The sequence below is a fragment of the Neodiprion pinetum genome, chromosome 4 (genome assembly GCF_021155775.2).
Source record: "Neodiprion pinetum isolate iyNeoPine1 chromosome 4, iyNeoPine1.2, whole genome shotgun sequence".
NCBI lineage: Eukaryota > Metazoa > Arthropoda > Insecta > Hymenoptera > Diprionidae > Neodiprion > Neodiprion pinetum.
In genome coordinates this window covers 40,867,096-40,880,739 of record NC_060235.2, presented here as the reverse complement: position 1 = coordinate 40,880,739, position 13,644 = coordinate 40,867,096, and the positions used below count along the sequence as shown (strand labels likewise).

The window sequence follows — 13,644 nt, the reverse complement described above, 5'->3', positions numbered from 1 at the left end:
AAAACTTTCACAGCGGAATGAGGATTTTCATCGCTAATAACTCTTATCATCTCCGTACTAATTAAATTACAATCACTACTGTTATCGTTCTCACTCTGAGCTGCAAGTACGTGAAGGAAAACAACAAAATTTTTTGCAAAAATCCACGCCCACTGTACTTCATAAACTACGGGTATTGTACAATGTTATATATGCAGACGAAGCGGAAAATCCTCATTCGGAAATTACGTCAGTATTATTTTTTCCGTAGAAATATACAAATACATGTTAAAAGCGTCGAGGTGAATGCTGATGAAGTACGCTGGAGTTTTAAATATATATGTATGTTATTACGAATGTATGTATGTACTACGTATGAATGTGAACGATGAAAATAGGTCGGGCGTGGAATGGAACTTATTTATCATAATACATGACGTATGTATAATGAAAGGGCGAATTCGGTGGGGAAAAAAAAAACGACGTCGTCGCAATTGTAAATATGTACATAATTTACAGAGTTGTTGTTGTCGTTGTTGTTGTTGTTATTATTATTATTATTATTATTATTATTATTGTTATTATTATTAAAATTAAAATCAATCGACTAACTGAATTATTAATTCAATATACATATACGATTACGTACGTAAAATATAATGTTTTTATTATCCTCATGCCAAAATGTATCGTTGAAGATTTTTTTTAATTACACGAGATGCATCTTACATCAATTAATTGGCCCGTTTTACATACAGTTAGCAAGGCGCGACTATTGTACATAGTGATTAAAATCGTCTAGACACATACCTGTTTTTACGCATCGAAATAGTCACACAGAGAAAAATTTCAACTCTTATGGTAACTAGAAAAATTGAGTAAAACAGGTATCGTTGAGAAAACTGTTTGAATGTCGTTGGAATTACGAAAAACGAGGCACGCGTAACGATTTTGCGCTATCGTCGATCCTTTTTTGGTTATTGCAACGCAAAATCAGTTTCCGAGGTTTACTATACTTTTTTGTTTAAACAAGGCTCTAACGTCAATTTATTCTTGCACGAGCATTAAATTTTCGCAACAGTTGCAAGAAAATATAGCAACAGTGATCGTAATGAGAAAGAATAGCAACGGATACCAGACTTTCTGGTATCAGTTAGAAAACTAATTTTCATTTTCTACCTAAAACTATATTTTTCGATAGTGGTAAAAAATGAAAATAGTTAAGGACCGAGCGGTAATCGGAACTAAAAATTTCCCTCAGTGCATCCTCATTGTTTTGCTCATTCAAATCGATTATATATAGTTTCTTTATACATATATTTCACGTTACGCTACGAGTATATACCATATGTGTATACTTTTTGAAATTAATATATTCGTATCATCTGGCATGATAATAACAATAACAACGATAATAATGATAATAATTATACGTACATATATAGATGATGAATCTAGGGTAAAATTAAAACGAATAGCATACGTATAGAATATCGTCATGGTATTACAAATCTCTACGTGGATACACGTATCATAAGTGTTAAACCACGCAACAATGCCATGTAATGCGTGTTAATGAACGGTAATTAATGTACTTTGTATAATCCAATAATCGCAAGTGTTGAGAAGCGCTCAATTGCGGGATGATTTAATTACTGGTAAACGCGCCGATAATCATGTAAAGTTAGCTGGTTGATCGCTGGTGTGATGTTTAATAAAACGATTATTTAACGCTCGACTTGCGTCGATCAAGTATCAATATTTCCGACGCGTGTATAATGGACGAAAATTATTCATGCACGTACGTAAGTGAAGAGGAAAAAGAAGAAGAAGAAGAAAAAGGGAGAATCGAGCTCCACAGCGAATAATTATCATGTTGTAAGTTACGATAATATTTATTTATTCATCTATTTTTTGACTAGATAAAATCGTGGTAGATTTATCGTTGTGTCTGGCAAATATCTTAATTGTAAATTGACTGGTTGTTAAAATCACAGAAAGATGTAAAAGTCAGAAGAGAAAATAGCGGCGTTTCGTTTGTCCAATTTGAATAATGTGATCTTTGGAAGCTTGTATGTGCATGATTACATTTATACAAATATGTAACTTGAAAACTAGGATATCAATGTGTAAGATAATTGATCGAAAAATTAGGAGAACTGCAGGATGGCAAAAGTTAAAAAATGCAGATTGAATGTGTTACCGTCATATAACGATTTGTGTGGAACTAAAATAGTCGCGTATCAACAACTTCATCAACATCCCAGCAGGCAAGGAACCAGGATGCGATGTATCATTTATAATTCGCGCATATCTGAACAGTCCTGTTATAATTATTATCTTACCAATCATACACATATTATCATATATGACTAAAAATCATGTCGATTGACAACGTGACGTAATTAATAAACTAATTTTTATCCAAGGAAAACCTTGATTTCCCTAATGTTTGTAAAGTAGGCAGAACGTATCCCCTAAAGAATTGCAATTCAAATCTGATGACATTGTCAACAATTTTGAAACAATTAAAAAAAAACTTGCAAAAATAATTTTACTAATCTTTCAATTTTCTAAACAGTTCAAGAAACTGACAGACGAAGGAAATACAAACTGTGACGAAAAAAAAAAATAAAAATTTCACCGAAATCGCAATGGATTATTGTAAGTATATGGTACAAGATTGAATCCTTCCCCTTCGTTCTCAAAATAAATCGAATCACAATAGTTCGCGCGATTCTCTAGCATCCGGTTAACAGACAGCCGATAACCGGAAGTTATCGACAACAAAAGGTATGTGAAGAGAACAGAAATTGGATAGCGGACCGAGGCACCAGATGGAGCATCGCGACAGGCGCTGCCATTCGGAAAGGTGAAAATAAAATACCTGGTGTAGTGAAAATGAAATGTAAGAAAGAAGAAAAAAAAGACTATCATATACAAGAGCGGCCATGTTGGATCAGAGCAGATGTCGATGCGCGGTTGCGGCAGCGTGGCACAAGAGCACTGTGTTTGTTTTCACGATGCAATTACAACAGCTGAGCAAATTGTCAATGAGCTTCAGGATGGAAATATAACGTTGGTGAAATTTGTTGAAAGAGATGAGATAAGACGTGCAACAGAGAAAAAAAAAAAGATAAAAGTAAAAAGGATTCTACAAAAAGAATAAGGAAAGAAATTGTTGGGCAGAATTTTTCAGTTCTATCGAATTTTCTTGTTTCGCGTCTTTTTCAGTCAATGTAGATGGAAATCATACGCTATAATGGGTTGCGAAGAGTTATTTAATATTTTATTTTTATACGTTTTAGTGTAAAATGCATTACTGTGTTAATAAAACAGGAGGCTGGTTTGCTTCAAGATTTTCCATAATTAGTACGCGGAAAACGAGATAGCTGCATATACTGGAAGTTTTCCGTGAAACTCGTCGCGAAACGCCGGCAGATAGGCAACCGAAGTTACGTTTTATGCTCCTTGATATTGAAAACGTAGCTTTGGTTGCCTATCTGCCGGCGTTTCGCGACGAATTTGACGGAAAACTTGCAGTTTACAGTATAATATACATTTGTATTAAATTACGTAAAGCTATATGATAATAAGGCAGTATACGAGTATAAAATTGCAGTCGAGGAAGGTTACAATATATTGAATATCGTTGGTCTTTTTTGGTTTTTGAGAGAATTTTAGACCTTTGAAAGAAAGAGTTTAACGGTGTAAGAGGGATAAACATGACTGTCGACATGAAATTTTACGTATCCACATACAGGATACAATATGGAAAATTTTATTTAAAGAGGTTTAAATATTTTTCAAATACGGTACAATTACGATTCCTTGGTTATTGGAATATTAGAAGTCCGTTCATTCATCCGACTGTAATTCTTCAGTCACTACACTGCTGTAGAAAAACTGATTCAATTCTACACCCAGAACTATGAGGTATAACTTGACTGTTACGGCTAGGGCTCGGATTAATATGTAAATGCATATTAATTTTTATTTAAATAATTTTTATTGCTTATTTGGTTTTCTATATAAAGTATGATGTTTGGAGCCAAAAAATGCATTTTCTATTTTTCATATTCTTTTTGTCTATATTTTAGTTTTTCAAGTCTATACACATACATGTGCGCATATTTTGTAATTTTAAATACACCGAGAGAAATTTTTAGTTCCGGTTACCGTTCAGTCCTTAACTATTTTCATCTTTTACCACAATCGAAAAATATAGTTCTAGGTAGAAAATGAAAATTAGTTTTCTAGCCGTTGCCGGAAAGTCTAGTATCCGTTGCTATTCTTTCTCATTACGATCACTTTTACTATATTTTCTTGCAACTGTTGCGAAAATTTAACGCTTGTGCAAGAATAAATTGACGTTAAAGCCTTGTTTAACTAAAAAAGTAGAGTAAACCTCAGAAACTGATTTTGCGTTGCGATTACCAAAAAAGGATCGACGATAGCGCAAAATTGAAAACGAGGCGTACCTCGTTTTCCGTAATTCCAACAATATTCAAACAGTTTTCTCAACGATACCAGTTTTACTCAATTTTTCCAGTTCCTATAACAAATGAAATATTTCTCAGTGTAAATTAACAGCGACTGCAACCGATTGGGAAATCAACAAGTTGGACCCTCGGAGTCAGCGACGTCGTCGGCACGGTATTCTTGGGATATATTGATGTAGTTCGCATCGGGGGGAGACGCAGGCGCGTTTCAGGACACCGTTGACAGGGTACGGGCGGGGGTCTTCGAAATGGTCGATATCGAAGCTATAGTGGCGCGAGGCTTTCCCGAGGCCAGTCCGCCAGCCGACGACGCTGTCGTTTGTGTACCCGCGGTAGAATTTTCGTGTCCGTGAAACGTAATCAGGTCCTGACAATCGGCAGGAAGAACGGTCGAGGCTCGATAACGAGAGTTTAGCGAGATAAATATCCGGGGGAAACGGAGATCGTCGATCATCCTGACCAGCAGCAGCCTGCATCGCCGGAAAACCGCCGCTGGGCCTTAGACTAAAATCATCGGAGCCTTCGAGGGTCGTCAACGACGGAACTGTGAGTCGATCACTGAAACGAAAGCTCCCGTTCCATTTCCATCCGCACCATCTCCAACGCCAACGCGGACTCGACTCGTTCGTCGATGGCCTGCTTATTGATTTCCCGACCTTCCTTCGCACGATGCACCCCTTCTCTTTTTCTTCTTCTTCTTCTTCTTCTTCTTCTTCTACGGCTCCGCTTTCGCTTGGCTATTTTTTCAATCCGTGTTTAGACTCCCCGACTCCTAATCGGCGACTAACGCTTTTATTTAGGTCGACGCACCTCCGCCAATCAGCGAGCCTCGATAAGCCTGCAACAGCAACTCGCTTGTGACGTGCCTGCTTCCCACTTCCTTGAAGATAGCACACGATATTACGCTCGTTTATCGCCTCCTGACAGCTGAGCTAATTTGGATTCGTTTCTTATAGCCGTGAGGCGAACTTGAACGTCACTTGTTTCGACGTTATTCGGTCAGGTTCGAAACAAGCGAACGGAGAGCCAAGGAAAACATGGCTGATTGTGGAAAAGTCGAGTTGAGTTCGTCTTCTTATTCATCACCCTTGTCATTCAAGAATAGCCATATTTGATTCGGTTAACGGGCGAGAGGATCTGTGTTCTCGCGATACGGCAACGAATCACGGTCCGTTTATTCCGTTCTTTGCGTTTTTTGTTTTATCGGTCGGTTCGTTTGAATCGATTCTGTGCCAACTTCGTACCAGATGTTTCCAATTACAATCTTTGATGGCGGGCATGTGTAAGGTGCGCTATATATATGGGTATACGTCGTTTGTACGTGGTTCAAGAGCTAAACCCCCCTGATCAATAATTGAGACTGTCAAAAAGTAGTGAAATTTCGGCCATTATTTGGCAGTCGATATAAACGATATCGGATATCGCTTAATACAACGTCCGACGATTGCGTGTCGGGCGATTGTTAACTTTAGTACAGGAATAGACAAAAAAAATTTCACCAAATTTAACATTAGAATTAGAATTTTCAACAACAAGTTTATAATTCGCATCGAAATCATTTTCTCTACAACGGAGGGGTGGAAAATCTTTAGAAAAATTGAATCTGATCCTCGGTTGAAAAACAGTTGAATCAAAACCGTGAATAGATACTGTACGAAGAATACTGCAATATTTTGTGTTTTCTTTGAATTTTGTTAAATATTTTATTCTCATTTTTCTTTTGCACAGATATTCAAATAAAGAGGTTTAATCACTTTTTATTTTTCTCGATTCTCTGTCTTATCCGATCTTAACTTTATCCATTTTTTTAAATGTACCTAAATATCCCAAAAACAGTTTCCGCAAACTGTCTAACTTTGTCGAATATCACGTTGGATTTAAAATCACTTTTTTCAGCACAGGACAACCAGTTAAAATCCATAATACAGTTTCGTTTTTCAAAATTACAAAAATTGTATCCATTCCATACGGTGAAATAAATGATCTTTTCGCAGATTAGAAATTCGCACTATTTTGCGCTATACTGTACGGAAAATAATTTATACAATGCACTGATCTAAGCGACAGAGATATTTTACGCGAGATAAGGGAAAGACTCGAAAATATCGAATTTCACTGGAAAGCGCCACAATTTCGATAATAGTTTTTAACGATCTTGAAGAAACTAGGAGTGAGTGTAAATTAATGCACCGTGTATACGGACGATATTGAAGTTGGTAACATTATCGTAACTAAACATTGTGGAAAAAAATCACTATTTTCTTAATTTTACATTGATTTTGAAGTAACTAAGATTTCGGAACATGAAACAACGCTCTTTCGTCAACATGAATCGTTTCGATAACTTTACTAAGTTCAATATGACGTACACGAGCCAATCGTGAGTCGAGGTGGAACTAAGGTTAAAACATGTTCCGCAGAGCCGATCACTCGAAAGGCGACGTTATCAGCGTTACTTAAAACTGCGAACCGAGTCGTTCTTCGACTTGAAGCCACGTAGACCGAAGTGAGGTTCGCGGTGTGGTTTTGCGTTTTCTCTATCAGCAGCGGAAACCCAGTAAGGCGATATCGTAAATACCGAGGATAGTAATTATACATCGACAGGAAGGAGATCAACAGACGGGGAGAAAAATTTGATCCCGACGTTTAAACCGACGATTCTGTCACTCATTGACTGACTCGCATCATTCATTCATCTCGCGACGCGTTCTATAATTCGCATTCCGTAACCGTATTTTCGCTATTACATCGCGACAATGTCCGAGAATAAGGACAAAGATAGCGCCGCTAGAGTTCCTGTCAAGGATTCAGTGCTGGAACTTCGTACGCGAATGCAACGGATGATATCAATCGTCGAAATCACTTCCCCGGATTACGCGGTACATGGATTATATCTTTTCATTCCCACTTCGCGAAACGTCGATTGACGGTATTCTCAGCATCTGTTTTACCCGATTTTCGTCTTTTTTTGTTTATACTTTTCGATGCGATCGGTCAACGCATTATATTTAAGTATCAATTTTCGAATTGGTTTGAAAAGTAAGGTTGGACCGTAAAAGAGGCAGTTGTTAATACCGTTTGGATTGTTTTCAGATGGCGGGCCAAGACCCTAAGTGGCAGAAGGATGCGGCGGATCAAAATTTCGACTACATGTTCAAGCTGTTAATAATCGGCAACTCATCCGTCGGTAAAACATCGTTCCTCTTCCGATACGCCGACGACTCGTTCACCTCGGCCTTCGTATCGACGGTGGGGATCGATTTCAAAGTGAAAACCGTCTTCAGGCACGACAAGCGGGTTAAACTGCAGATATGGGTTCGTTCTTTGTTACTGTAAACGATTTATCTCTACTTACCAAAGTGAGAAATTCTATTTTTCAACGCGTATTTATAGTTGAGTGGAATATATTATGCTGTAGTTAGTTTATACCGATCGCGTTAAATGTCATTCATTTTTACTGTACTATGAAAGCCTACGCACGTCCGATATGAAAATACCGCAGTAAGCGTAATTAAAATACCCATAGAACAGTCAAAAACAGTGACATTTTGATCCGTCGGTAAAGATGGACTGTAGCGTATCCTCTTAACGGATAAAAGTGGCAATTAGAATGTCTTGATGAAATGCTGCAGTCAGCTTAATAAAAATACCCCTAGAACAGTCAAAAACAGTGACATTTTGATCTGTCGGTAAAGATGGACTATAGCATATCTTTTCAACGGATAAAAATGGCAATTAAAAAGTCTCGATAAAATGCTGCAGTCAGCGTAACAAAAATTCCCCTAGAACGATAAAAAATAGTGACATTTTGACTCGTCGGTAAGGATGGACTATAGCGTATCCTCTTAACGTATAAAAATGGCAATAATAAAGTCGTGATCCTAGTGGAAATGAGAATTGTTTTTTATTCCTGCAGGACACGGCGGGTCAGGAGAGATACAGAACGATTACGACGGCCTACTACAGAGGTGCGATGGGTTTCATACTGATGTACGACATAACAAACGCGGAGTCATTCAATTCCGTCCAAGACTGGGTTACGCAAATAAAGACATATTCGTGGGACAATGCCCAGGTTATTTTGGTCGGGAACAAGTGCGACATGGAAGACGAGAGAGTCATCAGTTTCGAAAGGGGCAAACAATTGGCCGACCAATTAGGCGTACAATTTTTCGAAACATCGGCCAAGGAGAATGTCAACGTCAAGGTAAGGTCATTCGAAATAGATATGGTCAACCTTTGCGTTATCCTGCAATCAGACAAAGCTAAAAAAAGTTGACACTAATTACAAAGTCATAAAATGATGTGACGGAAGGTTGGGAAAGTAAATATCTGCAGTCATGAGTCGAGTTAATCGACTGATTTTCACTAATTGGGATGAAAAAGCGATCAGAAAAACTAAATTCAAGCCAAACAGATCCTACAATTGATTGTGAATCAATTTGTCAACCACTTGAAGTGCGAAATCATAAAATGAGTTACAGGTTTGAAACAACACCCTGCAGAAATCGATTGAGTCGAGTCCTTTTCGATAACCTAAAATGAATTAGCCGGTGAAAAAATGTTAATGAAAGCGCAAAAGATTCTTCAATCAAGTCAATTTCTGCAAGTAAGCAAAGCGCGAAACAAAAAATTGACTAGTTAGAAATCTGAAGTGAGCAATATTGCAGAAGTGAACGAAGCTAATTGATTTACTGCTGATTAGAATGAAAAACGGATTAGGAACAAATAAATTTTACGGAAAAAATTTTCTCCAACTGAACGAATTTCCTCAATTAAACAAAATACGAAACGAAAAGAATGATTAGTTACAAGATTGAAAAAATTAGCAGTACCGTAGAGACGAATCGAGTTAATCAATTCACTTTTAATCAGAACGAAGAAACGACGAGAAATAAGTAAAGCCCATCAAAAAAGATCCTGCGATTTAACCAGTTGTATAAATTTTGTCAATTATATTTTCGTAACTAATAACAGATGTGTTCAAAATTTTTAGGCTGTGTTCGAGCGGCTGGTGGACATAATATGCGACAAGATGAGCGAATCGCTTGACAGTGATCCAACCCTGATGGGAAGTGGAGGTGCAGGAACCGGGGCGAAGGGCCAGCGACTTACGGATCAGCCGAGTAACACCGCTAATGCAAACTGCAACTGCTAAGGCGTCATAATTGCGCCTCATGGAAAATCCCTTTGAGTGCCGACGCTAGTTGGCTAGTCCATAATTTCGTCGTTCCTTGTTTGTCTCTTCTTCCTCTCCCTCTTAATTTCACCCTCTCTCTCTCTCTCTCTCTCTCTCTCGCATTCCGCCCCTGTACTTCAATTTCCATTCAGTCCAAGCCTTTGTTTTTACGGTTAGCGATACTCGGTTAGACAATACTCTCTTTACATTCTCACCGTTCTTATTCTGGTGTTCAAATTTCCCGCCATGTAGATTTACTCGTTTAGGATTCGCAGAAATATTATACAATTTGAAAATTTCATGCAGCAGATTTGAGTAAATGAATTTTTATCGTCAAATCTCGTCGGATTTTGAAATATCAATTCTGGATCGTTTGAAAAATTATCAACCGAGTAAAAAATAATCTTAGATTTAAGTTCACCTTTTGGTCAAAGTTAAACGTTAATTTTAGCCTCATTAAACCCGAGTGTTTTTCATTTCACATAACGTAAGAGTTAATCTACTGATTTTAGGATGAAATTCGTCACGAAGAGACGGGCAATTAATGGGAAACTTGTTTAAAAATGTTTCGAAAATTTGAACACCATTTTACGAAAGCCAGTTTATGGTCTCTCTCATCATTAAACATGAATATTATTATCAACTGGAATAGCAGTACGGTGGCTAACACAGATGACAACTGTTATGAGAGGAAAAATTACACGAGCGAAGGAACCAAAGTATAAACACAATCCTGTTGCACCAGCATCCTATAATATACGATATATCACTAATGTAATGTAATATTGCGCGGTGTACAGCTGAAATCAGCGAATTGTGAATTTATCAATTAGAGTCTCAATTATTAGAAGAATCTTTGTATATACATATACATGTACACATTACAACCGATTGAAAATGAGTGTGTGATGTATATTTAGATACATCAGCTATATATTGTATAATCTATATTATTAACTTATTCTATGACGTGTCAATTAAAGTGAATTTCAATTGCCTGCTACGACGACCACGATAATTTTCGTCATTGTATACACGAGTTGTCATTATGTATAGAAACTGAATCATAGGCCTTTTGTAACAGACAGAAATCAAACACGTTTAGTCAGGGGATTCGGTGTGGAAACGAAATTTGGCAATTTGGCGAAGTACAGATCGGTGATCCATTCCGATGAAGTAAAATCGGTGTCACGAATCAAAGTCTAGGCTTTGAAAAAAAAAAAAAAAAAAAAAAACAACGATATCAAATTTTCAACCGATACTCGATTTTTACAAGCTATCGAATTAATCGCTGCTATGATTTGTATCCTGGAAAATTTTAATTCTTCTCGAAATATGCAATACAGATAAAAGGCAAATATTTCGATGAAATGATTCTTGACAAAGTCATCGAGAAAAAAAAAAAAAAAAAAAAAAAAAAACCCACCAATTTTGTCGACTCAAATTAAAATGTCTTTGAAGTATGTAATATTCGTCATAACAATCTCTTGACGATCAGTTTGACGTCTTACGAAATTTTAACCCTTTTTGTTAAAATTAAAGATTATAATTCCTGTACAACGATTAACTATGTGTATAAAATAATCTGCAAACAAGATATTTTCCAAGTCGAAAAATTCATTCGTATCCCCGATCTTTCACAATGCGGGTTACAGACACGCTGGAAGAATTGTATTTCTCGCAAAAATTGTAACCGCGTTAAATGAAGTCTGTAATTTTTGTCACCTTGTTAAACTCAATTCGTACCGTTCTCTTTGAATATGTTAGTATAATAGTATATAAATTTATACATACGTGATAGAGGTATGTTATATATAGCTCACGTAATCAGCGCTACAGTATTCGCATATACATTGTATATGTATATTATAGATATGTATGCGGTATAATGTCCGTAATGTTATTCCATTGTCTATATTTTTGGAACTTTCCTTATCGTTCCATTGAATTAGTTTCATTTCAATTCCTTTCATTCCCTATTTCTTCACTCCCGTCCCGCCCATTTGAAAACTAGGCGAACTACCCTCTGTAAATAAGATATATTAAATATTATTGACATATGTAATGAAGTGTATAATGTATGCGTTAATAATTTATCCGTGTGAATTAACGAGGGTCCATTTCCGCACGATAGGATGCTGATAGAACCCGCAACGCAGAATATAAAACAATAAATGAATCTGATGATAAATTGAAAAGAAACCGCGTTTCGAATTGCGATTACAAATGTATATATATATACATGAGGGTGTTTCAAAAAAAAAAGAATTTTTTTTTTTTTTCTTATGGTGTCCAAAAATTGATAGTATACCTAAAAACAAAAATTTTGGCACCAATATGAGCTCTTAATATCAATAGTAAGGTTTGACTCTATCCATTTCTTTATTTTCCATTTAAATAACACGGGAAAATTTAATTTTTATTTTGGAATTCTTATTACTTTGGAACGGTTCATCGTAACAACAATCTGAAAAAGGAGATTTGTAGGAAATTTCACGCTCTACAAAAAACGTCTGAAGATCAAAGTTCCTCAGATCAACCGTTTCGAAGATATCAGCTATCAAAAATTTGTTGATTTGGTTGATCTGAGGAACTTTGATCTTCAGACGTTTTTTGTAGAGCGTGAAATTTCCTACAAATCTCTTTTTTCACATTGTTGTTACGATGAACCGTTCCAAAGTAATAAAAATTAAAAAATAAAAAATAAATTTTCCCGTCTTATTTAAATGGAAAATAAAGAAATGGATAGAGTCAAACCTTACTATTGATATTAAGAGCTCATATTGGTGCCAAAATTTGTGTTTTTAGGTAAACTATCAATTTTTAGACACCACAAAAAAAAAATCGTCTTTTTTTGAAACACCCTAATATATATATATATATATATACAAACATACTATATATATATATATATATATATTGTTACAAAGGGTGAAATCACCGTCTTTTATCTATGATGACTACTAGATCATTTAAAAGGGGACAAAACGGGTGATTTCACCCTTTGTAATAATATATATAATATACTACCTGCAATAGAAAATTTTTTATTTTTCTTGTTGAATTTATTGCTTTAACTCAATAATATATCAAATGCGATGTCTTCATGCGACCATATAATATATATATATATATATATATATATATATATATATATATATATATTAGAATTGTGCAAAAGGGAAACAAAACGAGAACAAACATGATAATAAGGAAGAAAATTAGAAGAAAGGTAAAAAAAAAAAAAAAATAAATAAAAAATTACACAATAAACATAATATAATAACGTAATAGGTAATTTTCCTACATATTTTGTGTGAAACGCCGTTTATCTATGCAATTATTATTACAGTCTGACGTCAAGGGGTATACAGATGTATTATTATAATAATAATAATCTGCAAACATACTATATATATATACAATGACAAAGAGCGGAGAAAAGGTATGGAAACAAAATCAAATAGTCGGCGGACAGATCGAAAAGATACGAATAGCGTGAAGACAAAAAGTAGGAGAAAGAAAATTGAAAAAAAAAAAAAAAAAAAGTACACATTAGAAAAGCTGGTGGATGGACACTGTATGTATGTATTGTAAAACGTATGTAACTACCGTTACTATTAATTTAATTATTATTGTTATTGTTGTTGTTGTTATTATTATTTTTATCAATAATATCATCACACGCCTAATAATAATGATAATAATAATAATAATAACCTGTTACTGGGACTTACTTCCTAAAAGTTATGCTGATCGTTCGTATTATTACAATAATAATAATAACAATAATAGTAATAATAATATTAATAAATAAATGTAGTATATATGAATATATAAAGTTAATGTTTTCAGTGCTGTCTACACAATATTATAATAGCAGGCAACATTGTCAAAAAATAAAAGTGTATTATAATAATAATTCAACATACGAATTGTGCCATCATATTTATTATACATATATATATATATATATATATTTAG

The 13,644-nt window shown here is 35.3% G+C and overlaps 1 protein-coding gene across 3 annotated transcripts; it reads left to right on the top strand.

The window, feature by feature from the left end:
• Window positions 1-4,740: 4,740 nt before the first annotated feature.
• Window positions 4,741-13,259, top strand: Rab3 (RAS oncogene family member Rab3). Of its 3 annotated transcripts, XM_046621022.2 has the most exons (5): window positions 4,741-5,027; window positions 5,282-5,541; window positions 7,575-7,796; window positions 8,398-8,688; window positions 9,478-13,259. In XM_046621022.2, exons 3-5 carry the CDS (start codon window positions 7,575-7,577, stop codon window positions 9,637-9,639), a joined length of 675 nt encoding a protein of 224 aa, XP_046476978.1. In that variant the 5' UTR covers window positions 4,741-5,027; window positions 5,282-5,541; the 3' UTR covers window positions 9,640-13,259. The 3 variants fall into 3 exon arrangements, with proteins under 3 accessions (XP_046476978.1, XP_046476977.1, XP_046476975.1); XM_046621021.2 differs by lacking the exon at window positions 5,282-5,541; XM_046621019.2 differs by lacking the exons at window positions 4,741-5,027; window positions 5,282-5,541 and adding an exon at window positions 7,011-7,360.
• Window positions 13,260-13,644: the final 385 nt, after the last annotated feature.

Bases quoted from the DNA above. Each gene is read 5' to 3' on its own strand.
- Rab3 (XM_046621019.2), top strand. From the start codon at position 7,238: ATGTCCGAGAATAAGGACAAAGATAGCGCCGCTAGAGTTCCTGTCAAG. The intron at 7,797-8,397 runs GTTCGTTCTTTG...TTATTCCTGCAG, and splicing joins GGGTTAAACTGCAGATATGG to GACACGGCGGGTCAGGAGAG. The intron at 8,689-9,477 runs GTAAGGTCATTC...CAAAATTTTTAG, and splicing joins AGGAGAATGTCAACGTCAAG to GCTGTGTTCGAGCGGCTGGT.